The sequence below is a fragment of the Curcuma longa genome, chromosome 4 (assembly GCF_044706935.1).
Source record: "Curcuma longa cultivar G26 ecotype Majalengka, Jawa Barat chromosome 4, ITB_CL_G26_1.1, whole genome shotgun sequence".
In the NCBI taxonomy this organism is placed as follows: Eukaryota; Viridiplantae; Streptophyta; class Magnoliopsida; order Zingiberales; family Zingiberaceae; genus Curcuma; species Curcuma longa.
In genome coordinates this window covers 8,429,964-8,453,436 of record NC_133864.1, presented here as the reverse complement: position 1 = coordinate 8,453,436, position 23,473 = coordinate 8,429,964, and the positions used below count along the sequence as shown (strand labels likewise).

The following is a 23,473-nucleotide window of genomic DNA, read 5'->3' as shown; positions in this document are numbered from 1 at the left end:
TTTGCAATGCATAAGTATGAAGAAGAAAAGGATGATTATAAGGAACTAATATGTTCTTTGCTTGTATGATAATGTGTGGTGTATTAGGCGAGTCCCTTGCATGCCTATGCTTCATTTGTCAGGTAGCAATTTTTTAGTATACAATTGATAAGCAATGTAATTTCCGTATGAATAAAACAGCGATTATTGAGATGTACCATATCAATCGCATCCACAATGGCGATGCTTGTTCAAATTCTTCCCAGTGGTTTGCTTGGATTACCAGGTTGAGGTTATTACTTAGAAACGAAGGGTTTCATATTGTCCCAAGAGGTGGCACGAGGGGGAAAGCCATCGGTTGTAGAAGAACGGATGCTAAACTAAACTGTTTTTATACTTCTTTCTATTGTGTATGGGCTACCAATAGGAATTTGGAACAGCCGAAGACATGATAAATTGACAGTCTATGTCAGTCTGGGATAGAATTGTGGAAGTTAGGGTGAACGAAATCAAGTAAGTTTTATGGTGGTCAAGTTTATTTAAGTTTTTTTATAAGCTTGATTTGCTTAAATATTATTGAGTTGTCAAGTAAGTTTTTTGAAAATTTTTATAATTTTAAACTTATTTAATTAGTTATTAAATTTAATAATATAAATTTACTTATTTATTTAGAAAGTTAAATCTTTTATACTGACTACGAAGAATGCACCATTTATAATTTTTAATTTATCTTGATAATCAATGAAAATTTTTCATGAGCCCAAATTAATCATCCTCAAAATTAATAGATTTAAAGAACTAAATATCTAAATTATCAAAAAAAAAAATAACCCTCCAATTTAAAAAAAAATAAATCCTTTTTAATGTTTGTAATCTTTAAATATATATAAATAAAATGTACCTCTTTTTAATCCTACATCTCTAATAATAAGCAATCGAACTACAATCCAACATTCCTCGATTTTGATGGTGCACTCGACGGAAGAAAAACCATGGAGGACAGAGAATTCTGGTGTTGGTAGTTAATTATCAAACAGGCAATACGAAAACCTCAAACAAGAAAATTATCATTACTTTCAGCAATCTGCAAAAAACAAGTTTTAAGAACAAACCTCAACATCTCCGGTTAAAGGGCCTCAACCAGTCATTTGCATATATGATATGGAACATCTCCATTACCCTGAAGCTCCTATCAGCATGCAAAAAATATTATGAACTTTGCACATCAGTAATTTTCGACATGTTTTCCAATGACAGAAGCCAAACATCATCACCAAGAATCCCCATCAAACATCCCACCGTCTATAAATTCTTGAGCAATCTGATCTACTTCTGCGAAATCCAAGTTCTCTAGCAACTCGGGCCTCGAATTAAGACTGTTTCCGCTGATGGAGGGGATGCTAGCCGTGGCAGCAGATTTGAAGCTGTCATTCCTGCATGGAACTGCAACTGTACCATCTTTATGAAGGGCTGTGGTGTGGTTTTGCATCTCAAGTGCATTTCTGAAAGAACCAGTGTCGATTCTGGTGGGCATGCTCATAGTGTCGCACCCATTGCCATCTCCAGCTACCAGGTTAGCGTTCGCATGAGGAACCGTAGATTGTTGTGGTGTTTCCTTACTGTTATTCATCATCTCTTGTAGCATTTGATGGATAACATGCTGTTGCATTTGTTGGTTCACCAGAGGGCCATTTAAATTGTTTTGTAGTGGCAAGCAGCCATCCAATGGAGGCTGCTGTTGATGTTGGACAGGTAAGTTATTGTTAGACGCATCTGTCAGACGTGATGAGCCAGATCCTGGAAATTGCATAGGGTGTGCATTTCTGGACTTACTTAAAGAACTAGAAGCCTCTTGCTGAAGCAGAGCTTTACTTAAAGAGCTGGAAGCCTCTTGCTGAAGCAGGGATTTGCTTAAGGAACTAGAAGCCTCTTGCTGAAGCAGAGCTTTACTTAAAGAGCTGGAAGCCTCTTGCTGAAGCAGGGATTTGCTTAAGGAACTAGAAGCCTCTTGCTGAAGCACATTCTGCTTCATATTCATAGTATTTCTCAGCATATTCTGATAGTTGTTTAGTGCATGAACACCTTGATGATTGCTGTTAGCGATCAGGCTAGTTGATAGATTGTTGTTCATATAGCTGTTTAACCCTGGAGGAATTTTAACATCTTTATCCAGACTACCTGGATCACCAGACAGACTATGACTCGAGAGTTGTCCTTCCAACTTTACTTTTTTTATCTCAACCGCTGCCTGCCTGGGGTAGTTCTTCAAGCTTTCTGTAAAAACACGTATGCAAACATCAAAATGAAGATCTTTCCTTGGAATATTATATCTATCTTTACAGCACCTTCCTTATTTAGTTTCAAAGATTATAGGGCAATATGAAGGCACGCCCCTTTTTTATCCAAAGTATCAAATGGGTACCTCATTTTTCAAAATCATCATTCAAAACAAGGGTCCCTACTTTTATACTTCATCAATTATAATAAATTTGATATGAAATTTGAGTTAAGAGATTAAAAATCTTTACAATAAATGTTAGAGCCTTAAATCATTTTTGGTTCATTTGAATATGCCTTAAATTATGTGTCTAAACCAAAAATAATTTTATGGCCGTATATGGCATTGGTCGGGTTCGAGTCACGGAAATAATCTCTTGTAATGTAAGATAAGGTTACATACAATAGATCCAATATGATCTGACCTTTCTCTAGGACCCTGCATTGGTGAGAACTTCAAGCACCGAGCTGCCCTTTTATATGACATTGACAATCATAAAAATGGCCATATATGACCATAAAGTCTTTAGGCCAAATAAATTATTTTATGGATTGCCAATGTCATATACGACCATAAAGTCTTTAAGCCTTGAATTATATTGGTTCATTTGATAAAAACTTTATTTGGTTCATTTGGATATGTATAGGACTTAGAACCTTAAATTATCACATTTGGTAGTTTGGTATCTAGTGAGTCCTAACTTAAGTACTTTTTAGTGCATACCATATATCGGTAATGCAATAGGTTAGCTCCTACATACACCTCTTAAAATATTAGGATAGGTTGAAGTTTTAAAATAGCACCAACCCTAGTGTATGTCTTGGGGGCATAAAAATTGACAACAACGAAATCATTTACCCTTTTATATACAGTACCACAAGAATTTTACCTATTGCTCCAATCTTTTGCTCCAGGCTATAATCAATCAAGTCTTTCATGCTGCTCACAACCTCAGCTATCTGGAAAAGAAAAATGGAATATCAAACTTTATGGAAAAAAAACACAAGATAGAAGACACCCTTCAATTCACGAGGCACGTAAACAATGCTTATTAGTTACCTGCAAACATCTGAAATATCTTTTGGAGAATCCCAAGTCATTCACAGCTTGTAAATCTAAAGTTTTTACTAACTGACGACCTGTCGCTGCAAGCCTACCAAATGTGTTACATAGTCAAGCAATATATGAGTTAAAAGAACACCAAACTCTATAATAAATTCATCATGACAACAAAGACTGATAAGATTGACAACGAAGAAGCTAGAAAAGGTATCCATAACTAACAAGTGAAATCCATCAGAATAACTACAGGAAAATGATATTTTGACAATTCAAATGTAGTCACTGTTGAAATGGATTTTTTTTAAAACCATAGGAAAAAATATGGCAACATGAAGTTCATCAGCTCATTAATATAAAATCATGACAATCAAGATACCAGAAAATGATGGCATTTCATTTTAGCTACAAGAGAAGTAAGAAGATTATACGCACAGATAAAAAGATAAAATAGCTAACAACAGGAATTGCAGCGTTAGCTTGTCTAGTATTTGTGAATATTGTTGATTGATTGTTAAATCGACGATGTGAGCAAACTTATTTTGATTAGCCATCCCTTTGAAAAGTTTGCATGAAGTATCTGCATTTAGAAAATTAAAAAGAATATTGCAAGGTTGAACCAAGGATTAGAGTTTCAGCTGATAATGTTCTCACAGATATCTAGATAGTATGTATTGCACCACCAGCTATCCCATAACAAAAATATCAAGAAAAGGATACCAAAAATGTATGGAATAATGTTTGGAGGGATTGGTTATTGTTAAATGGAGTTAGTTTCAATTGTGTTATTTTTTTAATAGATATATGGAAGCAGAGCTCCCCATTTTTATGAAAGTGCTGTAGATTAAATGACAAATTTCACTCACATGTCGCAGCTGGCTTGCAAATCTTGATGTGAAACACCAGAGGAATTATTTCCAGTTATTGTCGCTTGATATTTTTGAGCAACTTGCAATAATTGGTTAACCTGAAAATTTCATATGTAATATTTTAATTAGCAAAAACAAATACAGACTATATGTGATCCCACAAATATGCTTCTCATGGGGAAACACGCTATTGAGTTGCAAATAATCATTAGATAGTAGTAGAGATACCATTTGGGTTACACATGAAATATAAAGTTTTTCAAAATGTTATGAACTTAATCAGCCTTATGAAGGATTGCATAGCAGAGGACTCGGCCATAGTGAAGAAAGAGAACCAATCTTATGATCATGTGATGGACACAGCAAAGTAGGACAAGAAATAATTAACAGCAATTTTAATATATGTTGTAACATCTATTAAAAACAGATTGGATATCATGTGAGGGAATCAAGCAGTAGCAAAATTTCAACTCCCTTTATTCTCTCTCTCTTTGGTGGTGATTTGTTGCCCTATTGCCACTTGCTACTTTGCCACCTGTGTCATCACGAAGAGACGCAGTGCACCTCTTCCTACAAATTGCGACCAAAGATCAAGATTTCCCTTCCCTCTAATACTAACTGAGGCCCCATGACCTCACCATTGTTGCTGAACCACAGCCCCTCCACGTGTGGGCACTATCCTGCACCAAGACTCGTAACAAACTGATATCATAAACATGGTGACACCATAAACATGGAACATTACTTCCAGCTAAGTGTACTATAGTTTATAAAGCAAATAAAGAAAGATCTGACCAAGGATATGGGGGAACAAGCCAAAAATCATGAAGTGAAGAACAAGCAAAGACTAGGGAAGATGGCAACGACTTTAAACCTAATTATAGCACCACCAAGTAGATGGAGGCCCTTCACACTGCAGCCCATATGACTCACGACAATAGTTGGGTAACTAGTTTAACTAATACAATGTCCTGTGATCCACAAGTCTTGCGAGGATTGATAAGAAACCTGGGGGAAGAACACCTCGATCCTAAGGATTCTGCCCCATATTGGCCATTCAAATGGGAGGGGCCAAGCATCAGGCTCCTAGATTTTATTTCCTGAAGTATGATGGGACAGAAGATCCGCTACCCATGATATCAAGGTGGCACCACTTTTTTAAAAATCAATTGATCTAGGAAGAAGAATAATTGACAGTGTCTCCCACTACCTATATGGAAATGCACAGGTATATTTTTAGAAAATTAAAAAGGATTTTTTTTTCAATAATACGGGGTGAATTTAAAGCGATTTGCCGCAACCAAATTTAGACCACCAATAGGAATAGAAAATTAGGTGAATTAGCCACGCTTCAAGAGATATGCTCTGTGAAAAAAAGATTGAGTTGAAGCCTAATGACAAGCCAAGAGGTAGGTAGATCTCTTTCACCTCGGTGTTGGTACCTCACCTACAAGTAAAGACACGCCAATCCTGAGACACCACCAATGCAATACACCTTGTATGCCTCTATGAACAAAAACCATGAAGACCTAAAGAATCATAACAATAATAGTAAACCGATAAGCAATGCCTACAACCAACCATCTGAGACTTAACAGTCAATCCTGCCCTGACTAGTGTTGAACAGGAGCAGAAGCACAGAAGCACCGTTGCCCATGGAATATGAGTGTAAGCTATATATATATATATATACATATAGCTTAATCGATCGTATGGAACACAACTGAAATTTATAACATGACCCAAACATCTGAATCATGAGAAGTTCAACTTACAAAATTCCTTCATGTACAAGAAAAAAAGAAAAGATAAAAATGCATAGATGAACATTTCTTTTTCAAACCAGTTCCCAAAAATGTGTGGTAGTTGCACTCATACTCCAGATATATATATTTTTTATTTCTTTATTAATTTTTCAACCTATAGGTAATCAAATTGATAATATTATGTTAAGCTAAGATTTGATGATGAAGATTTCATTTGAAAGAAATGTGCACAATGAGGTGATTTTTCCCAGTTGAATATAAAATCAAATATTTGGGATAAATTAAACAATTTGTTTTGTCTAGCTCAGCTCTACTTAATTCTACCATGTCCTTGCCAGCCACAATTCCACATCCTTCAAAGAAAGGAATCTTATCAATGTCCAAAACGTGAAGTCTATATCATCATCTTTAAAGTTCGACATTTTGTTCACTAACTTCTTGACACACACAGCTGCTTGCTTAGCCTCCCCAGAAACAAGGCATGTATCCTAACTAATTGGATTTGACAACATGAAGATATCCAACTTGAAACCACGATGCAATATCAGTATTATCACCTAAATCAATCACAATGGATTATTTTAATTAGAGTGTCTAAAACCCCATCTACCCCTCACTTTTAGCTGTAACAAACCAATTTGCTAACTATGAATCCGCCTCATTCTATTCAATTCATCACCTATTAAACTTCACCTGATCATTCACCAATAGTTATTGTATCTTTTGTAGGGGTGAGCAAAAATTCAATTAAATCGAATAAACTGACCGAACCGACCGAATTAAAAAATTCAATTCGGTTATTTCAGAATTTCGATTATTTTTTCTAAAAAAATCGATTAATTCGGTTCGGTTTTAAAATTCCTTATTCGGTTAAACCGAATTAATCAAACTAGAAAAATAATTTATAAATTTTAAGTAATAAATTTATAAATCCCTAATTAATTAGTAAAATTTTTATAATATTTAAAAAATTCAGTTAATTCGGTCGAAAACCGAATTAACCGATAAAATATCGGTTCGGTTTGTTCGGTTTTTATTGGAAAATTCGATCGGTTCAAAAAAAATCGGTTTATTCGATTTTCGGTTCAGTTTTAACCGAATACTCAGCCCTAATCTTTTGAGCAAATATTATTTTTTTCTTACTTTTAGGAATTTCATTCTATACTTAGCAATAATATAAAAACAGTTAAAGCAAAGAAAATACCTGAGGTGCGAGCAATCTACGTGAAAGAAATTCTTCATGTCTTCGACTACAAAATTCCCATAATAATATCTGTAGCAGGTAATAAGCATCATATAAAATCAAAAAGGATGGAGAAAATCACATCTGAAAGATATGCAATCAATTCAAGAGATTTGATCCCATCTAGTTAAAAACCTTCAGTTCCGGTGTAAATAATATGCGAAGTTGTCCTTCATGAATAATATGTAGATGTTCATAAACAGTCTCTTCAACAGCTTTTTCAAACTTCAGTACCATAATTCCAGAAGGTAACCGACACTCATGAGGCATATCAAGAAACAAATTCTCATCAATAACTCCACCATCAAATTTAATTTGCAAAAGTCGAGGAAGTACTTCAAAAGTAGCCTCTGAAAAACAACACAAATTTGTAATTGTAGATAGACTTCAATGAATCCGGACTGTAATGATTGTAGTAAAAAAATTTACATAATATTAGTACCAACATATACTGATAATAATGGTCACAGAACATCTAGTTAGAAAAACTGACTGTAGTTTTTAGAGTCACAATTCAAGTCAAATTTCTGGTACCAACAAATATGAGCTTCAGGAGTTCCAGTAAATTCATCTACACGGTTACTTGACAAGGGAATTTCAATCAACAAATTATGAAAAATTCTGCCATCTAAGATCTGGAATATTCTGTAGGAGCAACATCAATTTTCTGTAATATAGAGAATGCTATACTCGTCTGTTGTTACCAGAACGACACAGACATTGACGTTGCTTCTCTATGCTATCCTTCTAAGGTTGACAGAATGTGTTAGTAGCAAGATTGCAGAAATATATGGAAATAAATGACAGAGATTATGAAAAGGTGGACCTCTTGGGAATGACACTAGCCATAGCTTTTTAAAAAGATAGCCTTGAGAGACTTCAGGCACTCACATTTGGTGAAAATGGGTTTCCAACCCAAGACCTTGGCAACAACTTCCAAGGCTCTTACCAACTCGGCTAAGTGGCACCCTCCCAATAGCAATAGTTGTTGACACCAACTCTGAGGTGGTATTTATCCATGGGTTTGGCATTACAACATTTTGCATACCGTTGGCTTGTTGCTAAATGTGGTATTTATCCATGCATTTGGAAGTACAACATTTTGCATGCTTGTGCCAATTAGCAACAGACCAATAGTATGCATGAAGCTTGTTCTGAAGTTTTAGGCCTTTCACTACTATTGATGCAAATTAAGTTCTAGATAATTAGTTGGTCTTCTCAATGAATGTCTTAGAACATATAATTTTTTACCCATTTGAAATTTTCCATCTTTATATAAGGATAAATGAGACGTATAAAATTGTGCAAACTATAGGGATATTAAACTAGGGTATTAAACTAATGTGTCATACTATGAAACTTTAAGAAAAAGTAATTAAAAAAAAATGCTAAGGAAGCAGACCACGATTATACCTAAAGTCAACAATAGAAGTTCTACATCTTCTCAGGCAACTAATTGAAAAATATCGAGAGCTTATACATGATATTCGTCGACTTAGAAAAAACTTATAATAGAATTCCAAAGAAAATTATAAGGACAATTCTAGAAAAGAAAGGTGTTAGCATATATAGAACTAATTAAAGATATGTATGAAGATTTAATGAAAAAAGTGAAAACTTCAGTTGAATTAACCGAAGTGTTTCCCATAAAGATAGGATTACATCAAGGATCAACTTTAAGTCACTATCTTTTTACATAATCATGGACGAACTCACTAAACATATCCAAGATACGATACCGTGGTGCATGTTGTTTGTAGATGATATTGTTTTGATAGATAAAACACGTGAAGGGGTAAATGTTAAACTCGAATCTTGACAGGAAATGCAAAGTGAAAGGTTTTAGGTTTAATAAAATAAAGACAAAATATATGAAATTTAAGTTTAGCAATATTAAACATAATGAGACAATTGTTAAGATAGGAGATGACGAGTTGTCTGTAAATAAGAGCTTCAAGTATTTAGGATCATTTTTACAAAAGGATGGAGGGATTGAGAGATGTCTTACATAGAATACAAACAAGATGGTTGAAATAGAAGAGAGTGTAAGGTGTTTGTGATCGTAAAGTACCTTAAGCTTTAAAGGAAAGTTTTATAAAATGACGATTAAATGCTATATTATATGGAGCTAAATGTTGGGCTATGACTCGAATATATAAATCAAAGATGAGAGTTGTACAAATGATGACGATAAGGTAGATGTGCGAATATACATGGATGGACAGGATAAGAAATAAAAATATTAAAGAAAAAATTGAGGTTGCACATATTGAGGGAAAACTCTAGGATACACGTTTAAGATGGCACAGATATATACTTAAATGACCTATAAATGCTCAAGTTAGGCTATGTGAAACTATGACAAATATGCACATCAAACGAGGAAGACCAAAAAAAACTTGGTTAGTAACAATAAAATAAGATAAAAGTTATTTAAATATAAATTATGATATAGTTAGGCATAGAGCCCAATGGCGTAAAAAGATCCATATAACCGACCCCACCTAGTGGAATAAGGCTTGGTTGTTGTTGTTGTTGTTGAAATTTTCCATCTTTTCTTCAATTCAAATAAATTTGTATTTTGAGATTGGAGAACTAAAGAAATTGAAAAAAAAAAACACCTTTAGAAGAAAGTCATCAAATAGTTCAATAATGCATTACAGGCTTCCGAACATCATTGTATCTTAGATTCATCTTGAATTCTGTGTGCTAATTGCAAGGCAAAAACCTTTTTTTACTGTCAAATTTAGATCCCTGTAATATCTTGTAAAACTTCAGGGACTTCAGCTTTTGCCTTCAGTTGTCAGAAAAATTGAGGTTCCAATTACAAATTTTACTTATTTGTTAGTTCATAGTTCATAAAGGCATTCAAGTTCAAACTCATATTGAATAGAATCCATAGGTGTTATTTCTCTGGCAGCAGCTTGTGTAAGGCTCCAATAACAATACCTATAATATCAATCGGAAATTCAATTTGAATACGATAAATTTCACTTCAACCTGAAGTTTACTTCTTTTACAAAATACCCACCCACCCCCAATTTTCAAATACTTAATGGAATGATGACATGGCAAACATGTGACATCATTCATTGGAGTTGAAATCCACCATCATGATCCGTCAAGAAATAACAGTGTTAGTGATTGGGGCTAAAAATGACATGAGATTAATTTAGCAGGCCTAGTTGGTCATCAATTTTGTGGTTCACCATATGAGTCAGAATATTGCAGACACAATAAAAATTCTTAGGCTCTCTCTTAGAATTAGTGAAAGAAAATGGCAACAGGAATCAAGCCTGTTTCAATGTAGTAAAAGGTTTAAACTATTCAACAAAGGTCCCTATATCACTGAGATCCTTGGGGTAATGCCACAAAATATGGGTAATATCAACACACCAATATTAGCTCTGTATTCGTTGTTTGTTTGCTTATCAGAAAAGAAACAGGAACCTGCAGCAGTTGGCTCAAATGTCTGTTAATCTTAAACAACTAAATATCACTTCCTGTGATGTTACTGAGGAAGTGATATGCATAGTTTAACTTCGCATATCATGGCAAATGTTGCATAGAAAGGAAAGACAAACAAGACAAAGCATCTTGCTAATGCATGTGTATATTTAAGGATCATATGGATACTGTGTTATTTATCATAGAATGATTTATCTAGAACCAATAAGACTTCTGCATTAAGTTGATGAATAATGAAAACTATAAAGATATTACTACTAACCAAATCCCTTTCCAGATTTAGAACCACAGATGTCACATTGCCATGCATCCTGCATCAACGAAAGAGTGTGCACACACTAAATAATAAGAATAAAAGGAAAATAACCATGTTACCATAATCTAAGCAAAAATATTGAATATTTTCTTGTAAAAATTGGATGAATTTTTAAGCTATATTTTAGCCACATTCAGAGACAGAAGACCATGCCAACGACCAGGCACGAGCAAAATCAAGTAGTTCTAAATTTATGAACATGTTGAATAACCACAGCAGTAAAATACAAATATGATGGCAATACATCAGGACAAAACCTATTTGAGCCCAAGTTAGATTCTTCCTATTTTAGTCGGTCAGAGACAAACATAGATTTATTTAATGGATACATGAATCTTGAAGATACAAGACTCGGAAGGGAGCGCGAGCTTTAAAATATTAAGATGTATATGACCACTACATGATAATATTTGAAATAGTCAAACATTTATCTAACATAAGAATCTTAAAATATCAACATGTATAATGTATTGCACTCTATTTTCTACCACACTTAACTAGTCGAATAAACAAAAACTTAAATACCTAATTTAGTTCCACCTTTTAATTTCATGACCAGATAGTAATTATAAGTTTATGAAGGGGAACTTTGGCACAACAGTAAAATTGGTTCCATTTAACCTTATGGTCATGATAAGGTCATGAATTTATGCAATGCAAGGTAAGATTGCCTACAACAGACCCAATGTGGTTTAACCCCTCTTCAGGACCCTGCATTGGCAAGAGCTTCGTAGGTTGCCCATTTATAGTAATTATAAGTTTATAACTAGCATTAATCCTTTCTATATAATAGAAAAGTTTCTTTTGAAGCCCAATTAGAAAAATGAAATAATTATTCTCCTAATTCATTATGCAAAAAAAAGTAGCCAAAAACAAGCAGCAATTTAATATTTTCTATATGATAGAAAAGTTTCATTTGAAGCCCAATTAGAAAAATGAAATAATTATTCTCCTAATTCAATATGCAGAAAAAAGTAACCAAAAACAAGCAGCAATTTAATATATAAAACCACTTACGATAGCCAACTGTGCAAAAATACCAAGAGCATGATTGCCCATATTTTCATACATGGACAAACACCATCTTTTCTTGGCTTGTAGTGCAAAATACTCAGATACAAACTTCCTCCAGTATAAAATTGTGTTGTCCTATAAACAAACAGATAGGACTAGAACGCTTCAGGATGCACAATAATGATATGAGGTCAATCTTAAGAAGGTACTAGATTGTGATGAAAATCCAAAAAATAAACTCACATGTGGCCGATGTCGTTTGTGATACAAGTATTGCATAAGCTTACGGTAACATATTCCATTATCACTTGTCTGTTTAACAGGAATAGATAATTGAAGAGCCTGGGACTGCAGATGTTGTTGCTGCAGGTTTCTCATAGGACCTCTTTGCATATGAGAGAAGGATTGGATTATCTGCTGTTGCTGCTGTTGCTGCCGTTGTTGCTGCTGCAATAATCTCTGCTGTTGCAAAATGGCCTGTAGTTGCATGTTCTGCTGACCTTGTGCTTGAATGGGCTCGTGTCCCTGTAAAAGCTGTTGTATCAACTGCCGCTGCAAAGCATCCTCATGCCTTCCATCAACTCGTGGCTTCTTTTGGGCATTCATCAAACTTCCAAGGTCCTGTTGCGTTAGCTGAGATGTTGCTCCTGACAGCCCTTGCTTTTGTATCTGTGCTAGGGAAGGGTTTTGCTGCACAGTTGAGCAACCATCAATCACTGAACCTGAGAAGTTGGAGGAGAAGGAAATGGGAGAGGCAGGAAGCCGTGTGTATGCTTCGTTACTAAAGCTGGTGCATCGTTGCAACTGACCGCCACAGAGAGCTGAGTTGGCATCCGTGACAAGGGAATTCGCACCGATGTTCGGACCCGAAGAGTTAGCAGCGCTGTTAGGTATATGGTTCATGTCGCCTGAGGCAAGTCCGAGACCGGAATAACCATTCCCCGACATGGGGATCAAAGTGTCTGGCCGCTGACCACCATCACTCTGGAAAACTACCAGAGAAGGAAGCCTACTTGGCCTCAGTAAATCCGCGAAGAAGTTGACACTATATAGCAAAGAGGATCCCCGCACCTACAGTGAGCTAACCATCTTACAAACCACCTTAAAAAGAGAACTTTTGAAACCTAATCGCCGCTGATTCAACAAAACTTGCGCCTTGTGTCAATCAGTTTCATCCTCAGCTCCATAAAAATGATTCGGAAGAGATTAACTGCAAATGTATGAGGATCGCATAAAATATCTACCTTGTCACTGTCAAGAGAGATCGAAGATCGACCATTAAAAACTGCAATCGCACCCTCGGAGAGCATACAAAGCTACTACAAAGAGATCGCGAGGACGAGAACATAAATCCTAATTTCTCCAAGATTTAGTGAAAATGATAGGGCAAAGTCACAACTGATCTCGAAATCAGCGAGTCGCACAACGCTTCGCAACAATTCGACCACGAGGAACTGCAAGATGCCTATTTTGAATAAAGTCACAAAAATGGACACTCTCACGAACGATCAGGTAACAGGTCAAAAATCTCGAGGATCAGAAAGCGAAAAAACGATAGCGGAACGGAAAGCAAATGAATCAGCAAGCGCTTACCCTTCGAATTCGCGACGGCATCGACCAACGAGAGAAAGGGCCGCGCGCATCAACAGATGCAACGAGCTTGCTCCTTCTTCGCCGCTGCCTCCTCTCGGCCCCCCTTTCTCGCGGCGCTGCGCCGCCGGCGAGCGGGTCCTCTTATGGGTCGCGGGAACCCGCGGGGGAGGAGATTGATGACCGGCTGCAACCGCCTCGGCGGCCACCGTTTACTGGCTTTGACCGGTTCGCTCTACCCTTTCTCTGGACTCATCAGACCGTCCATTCCCGCCCAACCCCTAATCCGACAGCCTCACTTTCACGTAGGTTTCCAAATCTGGAGTTGCCACCGGAAAATCATCTGATCAAAAACCACGCCCACCCACTTCCACGAGCACCCATCTTCTACCTCAATAGAGAGTCAAGATGGGCCCATTCGGTTGTTGATCCATCGGTGGAAAAAGCAGGTGTAGTTCCTGAGGACAACATCGTGCAGAGGTGCACGAGCACCGATGTTTCTCAAAGAACGGTTTCGAGGTTCAAAACGTTATCTCTCTTGAGAACCCATTTTCTTACCTACACGATGATTGGACAAAGGGTGGAGGCCAAAGCAAGCGTCGCTTTCTTTTGTTGATCTAGTTGTAAAAGAGAATAAATTTATATTCTTAGTTTGACATCCTGAGACTAAGGTTGTTCCGGTGCACACCGGCCTTCATAATTAAATGCTCCTACGTGGCAAATACGGGGTCCATCAATTTTTTTAGTAAAAAATAAATTTTAAAAATTTAAATCCGTCAGGAGAGGCATACGATGGAGTGAACGATAAGTCATAAGTAAGTATCTACCTCAATCTGATTCTATAAAAATTTTTTATCGACCATCAAAGTAAATCAAAAAACACATATGAGATCCTAACGGATAATTTAGCATCATAAATTTTTTAAACTTCTCAAATGTAATGTATCTTATATGATATTTAAATTTTTGTTATTTAAGAAATTTGTTTTATCTCTTACCATCCATTATAGTTCCAAATTAAAAAATAAAACTTATACAAAACATATAATTAATCTTATCATTTGATTTTAATATGTTTCAACGTGTCTTATTTTTTATTTTTATAATAATTTACATATCTAATTTTTCACATCGATTAATCTTGAAGGTGATCGTTCAATCCCATAAAAAATTTTATTAGCCATCAAAGATAAATTGAAAAGCATAAATGGCATATTACTTTGCAATCAATATTTCAAAATTATCTTCATATAAGAAAAAAATAATTCACAATGTATCATAATTAGACATCAATTCATTAATGTCTGCTTAATTAGAGAAACACTTTATCATTGCACCGTAACCCTGGACCATTTCAACGTGTCTTCATTCGGCTTGATTACGAGTTTGACAAAGAAAATAAAAGGAAATCAAAGAAAAGTTTATTAAAAATGAGTAAAAGTGAGAATAAGAAAATAAGATCGATCGTAGATGAATTTATTTTAAACAGTGAAAGTGATAAAAGTTTGGCTGTCTTAGTTATAGGGATTAATTGGTTGGTCGATCGACGTGAATATTAAGTACTTTTTTATAAAAGTGTTAAGTGGTCGTAGAAATTTTAATCTGATAAGTTTTACATGACTATTCTATTCGAATTCAATTGATTTTTTTAATTCTGATTTTTTATTTTTTGAACTGACTAATTTTGAAGATGATAAATTTGATGTCATATAAATTTTTTATCGATCATCATGATAAATTTAAAAAATACTTATATTAAAGTCATCGATAATCGACTTTCACGATTGATCCATCATTATAGAGTGACATGCTCTATCTAATATTAATTAGAACTGTCAAATTGTGACTCCCGGGGTATAACTTAGTTAGTTACGATGGAGTAGAATTAGAAAAGAGGACAAGAGTTCAAATCTCAATGAAATCAAGATGATACCTTACTCCGTTGTGGTCCACTATAATTTTTTGATTTACCTCCTCACAGATAGTCGTAGAATCTAGATCAATCGACGACTTAATCTTTTTCAATTGACTCAATTATAATCTTACCCATTTAATGAATACTTCTTGAATTGATTCAATTTTTTTTTTAAATGTGTTTTCAATTTACCCATATGTGATATGTTGTAGAGGTAATTAAATACTATCTTTTTTGTCATGTTTTAGTCTTGAGGTAGCACATATCTTTTCAAGACACTTGAGATCACATCATCGAATCACGGAAATAATTTTAACATTAGTAACATTGAAGGCTCAAACAACTTTGACCAAAATCTTTTGAAGGTCAAAAGACTTACAAATATGATTAAGAAAATTAAAATCATAACTACTATTGCCTCCGGAGATGATGTGGTAATAAATATTAAATGTTTCTCTTAAATAATTAAGATATATTTGATTCAAGTTATTATACATAAACTTGATTATATTATATGATTACCTTATAAAATTTAATATTGTTTGATTTAATAATACAATAAAAATTTATTTAGTTGTAGATTTTAATATATATTTAGTTTAACAAAACAAAATATATAATAATAATATTATTAATGGTGATATATATAAATAAATAAATTTAAATAATATTTTAAATTTTTTATTATTTTAAAAATGAGATAATTTTATTAAGTCTATTTAATTTATTTCAATTGTTAGGAGTTAATTGATTTAAATTTAATTAAAAACCAATGCCCTTTCCTTCAAGCGATCGCGCCCATCATGAGCGCCTGCAGCACTGTCGCTGAAGCAGCTGCCGATTGAGTGCATGTTGATCAATGTCGCCTTCGTTTAATTTCGTAATATAAAAATGAGACGAAACTCCAACCACATGTGTCATGCAAGAGCTCATCCACATGTGTCATTCAAGAGCTCATTGATCACAACTGCTAGTCGATAATTCCGAAATCGATAAAAATTTTAAAAAATCAAATATAATTGCATTCCGAATTGAATCCTCAAATTAGTGAGGTTTAATGTCGAACATGCAAAATTAATCATTCGTTGCCTAAATTAAATAAATTTTTTATTGATAATTTTGAATGAATAATTTAAGATTATCAATAATAATCCCAATCAAAACCACCCTTAAATTCAACTAGTCATCAAAAGTTAACGATCGAAATGTGCCGGACCGTCCACCACAAATTACAAAAAGAATATAACACTATTAGCACAATTATATCGAAAACCTTGCACAGAGCATTTATAAGTCTTTTATATCTTAAAAAAAATTAACCAAAACATCTAGCAGAGCACGATGATAAAATATCAGAAGAACAATTAGTAAATTGGAACAACTAAATTTGCAAGGAAATGAGAAAAGACCAACGAGTCACGTGAGCGATCAGACCCCATCGCCAAAAGTAGATGCGGATCTAACACGCCCACCCGCTCCGATGATTGAACAGAAAAAGAGACCAACGACACACGCCGACGACGACGACGACGACTAAATTGTCGACGGAGACTAAACTAGGAGAACACAGCAGAATCACCTTCACACGATCAAGGAACGCATGAAGCCCCAGTCGTCTTCGTCTTCCTCCTCACCTCCGCCGCAGCACCCATCCGAGTCGCTGCCAATCACGTCCCCACCGCCGCAGCACCCGTCCGAGTCGCTGCCGATAGCATCACCTGCGACCACGCCACCACCGGCCCGGCAGATGAGGTACGGCATCGAATGGAAAGCGCGCATAATGGCGTCGACGCCCTCCACCCCGCACTCTGCTGCGCGGTGCTTGAGCGCCTCGAACATCACTTCGGGCTCATGCCGCATCGCTTGCAGGACCTCCGCGCAGGACGAGCCAGGCACCGCCAGCGTAACCGCGAAGCAGTACGGTCCGTCGCTCTGCGCCACGCGCACAACGCTCGGTCCCCCGAACAGGTTGTGCAGACCCCCCAGCGCCTCCTGGTAAGCCCCTCCGAGGAACATCCCCAAATAGTACCCGCCGCCGCCGCTGAGTTCGTGCAGCGGTAGGCTCGTCTGCCCTCCGATGAACCGGTTCACCTTCCCATCGCTGTCGCAAGTTAGGTCGGAAAGAACGCCCTTCACTCCCGGCCGCTGGTCGAGATGATGGATTGGGACAATTGGGAAGACTTGCCCGATGCTCCAGGAATCTGGAATCGAGGTGAAGATGGACAAATTAACATGGTAAGTCTTCACCTGATCAACCACGCCCAATTCCTTCGCACAATATCGCAAAGGCCATCCACGGCTGCCAATTGTTTAAGACCAACAACCCCGTCCTTGAAATGTTCGACGCATGTCCGCTTCAACTGCTCTGCATAGATCGCGCAGGATTCATAGTCTCCGCGAAACGCGGCGGCCATCAGATTGTTGTAGCCGGCACGCGCGTCGTCCGCAAGCTCCACAGCAAGGAAGGAAAGATTGGCACCGGCAAATGGCGAAGCATCGACCTTGATGGCGCTGGATGAGACTGCTTCGAAGATGAGCACGGAATGATGGGACACCAGGGCGCGGCCGCTCTCGCTGCAGATGATTGGATGGCGTACATTCTTGCGGTCGCATGCCATCATCACGGTCCGCACCACGGTGCAGGCGTATTCTTCGAGGCCATAACTCACGGACATGTCCGAATCGCCGGAATGAGAGCCGTCGTAGTCGATGCCGAGGCCACCGCCAATGTCAATGACGCGCATGGAGGCCCCAAGCCTTGAGAGCTCGCAGTAGATTTGGGCGGCCTCGCCGACGCCATCGGCGAGCAGCGAGGTGGAAGGGATCTGCGAGCCGATGTGGAAGTGGAGGAGCTGCAGGCAATCGAGCATCTCTAGGCGCTGGAGTTTCTGGACTACGGATAGGGTTTCCATGGTGGTCAGGCCGAACTTGCCCTTTTCTCCAGAGGTGGATCCAAAATGACCAGAATGCTTTGTACGAAGCTTGGCGCGGAGACCGATGACAGGCCGGACGCCGAGCCTCCGGCTGGTCTCGACAACCGTGTCGAGCTCCTCCTCCTGCTCCAGGACGATCACGGTGTTGAGATTCATGCTTCGGGCGATGAGGGCGAGGGCGATGTACTCCTCGTCCTTGTACCCATTGCAGACAAGGAAAGCGTCCGAGCTGCCACGAGTAAGGCAACTCATGGCGAGGAGGAGCTCCGCCTTGGATCCGGCCTCGAGGCCGTAATGAAATGGAGTTCCAAACTCAACGATATCCTCCACGATGTAGCGATCCTGGTTGCATTTCACCGGGTAGACGCCACGGTAGCGCCCACCGTATCCGTTGGATTGGATGGCAAAGTCAAAGGCGGCATGAAGGGACTCGAGCCTGTGCTTCAGGACATCTGGAAGGCGGACGAGGAGCGGAAGGCGGAGGCCCAGTCCGTCCGAAGTTGTGGAGGCAGAGGCCTTCTTAACCACCTTCATGAGGTCGATCTCCTGGTGGGGAAGGGTGGCGACACCGTGCGGCCGCACGGCGATGTCGCCGTCAGGAGTTGACGCTGAAGTAAGGCGTGCCCCATCCCCCGATCCGATAGAGGGCGCTGGAATGGGCGGTGGACCAGGGCGCAGAGAAGTCAGAGGTATCGCAGCCTTCCGTCGTCGGAGCGCCGCCAAGGAATGCCCTCGGCGCGGGAAGAGCGCCATCTCTCGCGAAGGCGTAGGCAGGGGGCACATTGCAGCATCTACGCACTCGAGGGCCGGCATCTCTTCCCGGTCGCAGCCACAAAACCTAAATGAAAACTCTACCTTCTCAGATCTCGAATCTCAAGATGGGGGCTTCGAAAGCCGCCGAGGCCGGAGCCCCGGCCACCCCCTCAAGCGAAGCAGGCGGCTTCCGATATAAAGAAGAGAAACCCCAGTGCGCCCTCCGACGACCACGGAATACCCACGCCGGCCCTTCAGAAGGAAACTTAATCAAATAGATCGCTTAAAGAGCCAAGAAAAGCCACCAGCAAAAACAGCAGAACTCGCCGGGAATCCCCCTTCCAGCAGCAGCCGATGCTCCCAAGCAATCAAGGGAGGCAAAGAAGATGTAGATCACAATATGAAGCCCTAGAACAGCGACGTCGGCAGAGGACGGAAACCTAACGAAAACCCTAATGTAGAAGCAATAGACAAGGAACGGAAGCCTGGCGGAGTTTCAAGCGTGGCGGAGGAACATTATATAGGGTGGGCGAATATAACGGTTTCGTTGTTTGCCACCCGAATAAAACGGCGCAGCCGAAAGGGAAGAATCTCGAGCGCGTTACGCACCCCTTTTTATCTCGGGGGGAATATATCGTTTTATCCCTTGGCTGGCTGGCCCGCCCGGCTCCGTGATCTATCGGCGTCGAGTTGCCGCGTGGCGCGGATATGTCACGTGTCTTGCTCGGCTCTGTGGGCCGTTACCGGTCTTATTACGAAGGCCGACGCGATCTTATCTGCGGGAAAAGGAATTAGTCCAAGAACAGTAAGAATCAACGGCTAATTTCCGGCCACGTGAACGACCGGATGATATCCTCGACGCGTTGATTTTACTTCTTTTTTTTTTTGCCCATACCGGAGCATTTACCGGACCCCACCCATTTTTACTGCTCACCAATTGGTCGAAAGAGTGGGCCAGTATACCCAATCTGTGGCCGCAGATTCCACATTTGTCAGTGTCTTCTTCTTTTAAAAAAGTATATTTTTTTGAATAGGTCTGTAATAACGGTCATCACCAGTTTCCAAAAATAAAATAACATAAATATTTTATGTTTATTTTATCGGCATTCAAATCCCGTTTAATATGCTTTTGGTTAGGAACAATTTTACTTCTATTTTAGTCGTTGCAAACGGTAGTTGAATCGACACGTGTCGCGTCTGTTTGGAGATGGGGGTGCGGATAAGTACCATTGAGGCAGGGAGTTGGTGGCCACCAATAGGAGTCGCGCACTGTGCAACCAAATTGTTGATGATATCCTGCCCCATTGCGTCCGCGGACTAATCATCTCAAGAAAATGATGCTCCTTTTGGGAAAACAAGATCAAATTCGATTGGGTTACTGTTCATCTACGTCGTTCTAAAGATAGAATCGTATTCCGATAGAGAAGAAGAAAAGGAATTAGACGTTGAACTTAGTTTGCCTTTAGTATGAAAATGAAATGAAATAAAAATATTTGCGGGTCACCACCGCTCTCTTTAGCTGTATGATCGTAACTTTCCCTTCTAAGTCCGAATCCGATAGAGTTTCTGATTTCTCGTGCCCGAGCGATTCTTCTACTTGTGCGTCAACATCGATCAACAAGGGGGCATGATCCCTCCGACGATTAAATCAGCACAAAATTGAATGAGAAAAAATTGTCTCTTTTGAATCGATGGAATTAAAATATCTCCAGAGCTTGAGAGAAGACTTTGTTCTTAGGCTCTCCCAAAAGACCTCGTAAAAAATATTTTCCATCCTTTTAAATGATCTTTTCTATGTACTTTAGATATGAGACTATGTTTGCACCCTTTGCAACCCAACAATCGCAAATATAGCTTGAGAAGAAATGTTTGAGCTGATCAACTTGGCTTTGTGAGAAAATTTGATCCTCTTGCGCACGGAGATGCACTCCGTGAATAGGTTGTCACGTGTACTTGTAAACAGTCAAAGCTACAAGTTTATAAGATCGCTCGCCATTGTCTTCTGTCAGAGGCATGACCTCACTTTAACGACGGAGTAAACTTCTATCATCGTACAAGATTTCCGTCGTTCGACATTAGCTCTCTTTTTGACATGATCCTGCACAGATGACTGACAACTCCATTCATACTTAAGACATCATTGATCAAAACTCATGTTTAATATATCATCATGAAGAATGGTTATATTTAAGAGATGGAGTGGTTGGATCCGGGAGAAATATTTTTAAGTGGAGATGTTCTCGTGGCTCAAATCAGCATGAATGGACATGCTCTAATGCGCTAGCAGATAATGGGACTCCGAGATAATAGATTCAGACAATCTTTCTTAAGGTGTTCTCGAATAGGAATGTTTCCAAACTGCAATGTTTTTTCAAAAATATTTTTAAACTGCAATATCTTTTCGAGGATGCTCTCATACAATGATGTTCCGAAATCGCAATATCTTTTTCTGAGATTTTTTTGAATGGGGATGTTTCTAAACTGCAACATATTTCCGAAGATGTTCTCATACGGAGATCTTCTCAAGTTGCAACGTCTTTCCCACGTAGGATATTCCCAAAATGTAATTTTTTCCAGAGGATGTTTTTTTTAAAAAAAAAAAAAACCAAATTGCAACAGTCTCTCTGGAGATGTTCACGCATGGGATGTTCTAAAACCACACTCTTTCCCGGGATGTTACCTTCCGATCACATCCTTAGTCGACACGCATGTGGATTTACTCCGGAACATCTCTATTCTACCTTTCGATTAGATTTTAGAGTTCAAACATGTGTGATATACCGGAGCAATCTAACTTACTCGACCCGATTAACTTGATCGACCTGATCTATCCTCTCAACTAGGTCATTTTAATCAGCTCAGTATCTCACCTTCTATGAATGAGCGTATTCGCTTGATTAGACTAGTCTAATTAATTCCACTCCTACCCGATTCTCTTTATTAGTCCAACTAGTTTGGCATGATTTTCCTTACCTAATTTGGTTTATCTCATTAATTTACGCAATTGTTTTATCACACACACATTCTGATTAGTTTCCTTGATGGTAATAATAATATAATAATATTTAGTGAAATATCTCAATTTACATTTAATCCTTTGATTTAACTATCTTAATCAATATGATTTTCATGGTTCATTTAATATGTCATAAAGTGCCAATTTCTCATATCTGTTTGTATATATGTCATAGAGTTCTAATTAGTTTGCTTAACTCATCCATCACTACCAATTTACTTGGCTTATCTTACCAGATTGTTCCACTTGGCTACTTAATCGACCTCGCGATCTCTCACATTTCGATCAACTCGACTAATCAAATAAGTTTACCGACTCGTTGGACTTATTAATCCACTTGTCAATTAACTCACCTAATTTTTGATTTGCTTAGCTTAAACAACTTACCCTATCTCTCTAGTTTAACCTATTTGATTGACTCACTTATAAATATAAATTTATAATTGATTGATAAGTACTACATCTAATTCAGTTGCAATCAATTTTTTCTTCTAATTTACTAATTTATATATTTAAATTAATTTTAATTTATCTAATAATTAAAAATAAATAATTCTGCATTAATAATCTAGATTTTAAAACAGTCGAAGATCATCTTTCAGAAAAAATAGTGCATCCAATTCAAAAGAACAAGAATTAGAATATATATTTTTAATTGCCGTGTCAACATCAAAATGAGAATCTTTTTCACATAAGAAAGATCTATATCCGCTACTTGCACGAATAAATCATTTAAATATATTTTAAAATCGAATATAAAATTTTAATTTAGTCTTTTTAAATTATCCGATGAAGTGAATTAAGCCGATGGACCAAACCTAAATTGCTCTGTTCAGTTCTCTTTGAATCACAATTTAATTTTATAATTTTTCTAACACATTTATCTTAAAATAAGATTAAGAAAAGATTAAGAGCATGTTACCTAGAATAATTTATGCAACTCTTATTCGGAAGGGTTGAATTAGGCATAAGAGCTGATGGGTCATCAAATTTAGGGTAGAAGGAATAAAACAATAGTTTCATCCCATTTAAAATTAAAAAAAATAAGATTAAAAATATTCACAAATAAATGTAGAATCTATCCCTTTTTAATTTTATAATTTCATATGAATAAAATTACTTTTAATTCTAGTATAATCTATTATTATTATTTATTTATCATGTGGATAACGTAAACAGAAGATTCTATTAGTAAAGTCATTCATACTTAATAAAAAATCTTAATCAATTTTATTTTAATACTAGTATAGCAATTAATTAGAGTATGCAATAAC

General features: G+C 37.6%; 1 protein-coding gene and 1 pseudogene across 2 annotated transcripts; both read right to left on the bottom strand.

The window, feature by feature from the left end:
• Positions 1-1,024: 1,024 nt before the first annotated feature.
• LOC141827628 (putative transcriptional regulator SLK2) lies at positions 1,025-13,706 on the bottom strand. Of its 2 annotated transcripts, XM_074714917.1 has the most exons (11): positions 13,586-13,697; positions 13,290-13,457; positions 12,236-13,202; positions 11,996-12,127; positions 10,925-10,973; positions 7,330-7,544; positions 7,156-7,224; positions 4,183-4,283; positions 3,317-3,410; positions 3,147-3,216; positions 1,025-2,253 (listed from the first exon to the last, which is right to left on the bottom strand). In XM_074714917.1, the coding sequence occupies exons 3-11, from the start codon at positions 12,938-12,940 to the stop codon at positions 1,250-1,252; spliced, it is 2,439 nt and encodes an 812-aa protein (XP_074571018.1). In that variant the 5' UTR covers positions 12,941-13,202; positions 13,290-13,457; positions 13,586-13,697; the 3' UTR covers positions 1,025-1,249. The 2 variants fall into 2 exon arrangements, with proteins under 2 accessions (XP_074571018.1, XP_074571017.1); XM_074714916.1 differs by lacking the exon at positions 13,290-13,457 and having other exon boundaries at positions 13,586-13,706.
• A 3,065-nt stretch (positions 13,707-16,771) lies between these two features.
• Positions 16,772-19,684, bottom strand: LOC141827462 (arginine decarboxylase-like; annotated as a pseudogene).
• Between the last annotated feature and the right edge of the window lie 3,789 nt (positions 19,685-23,473).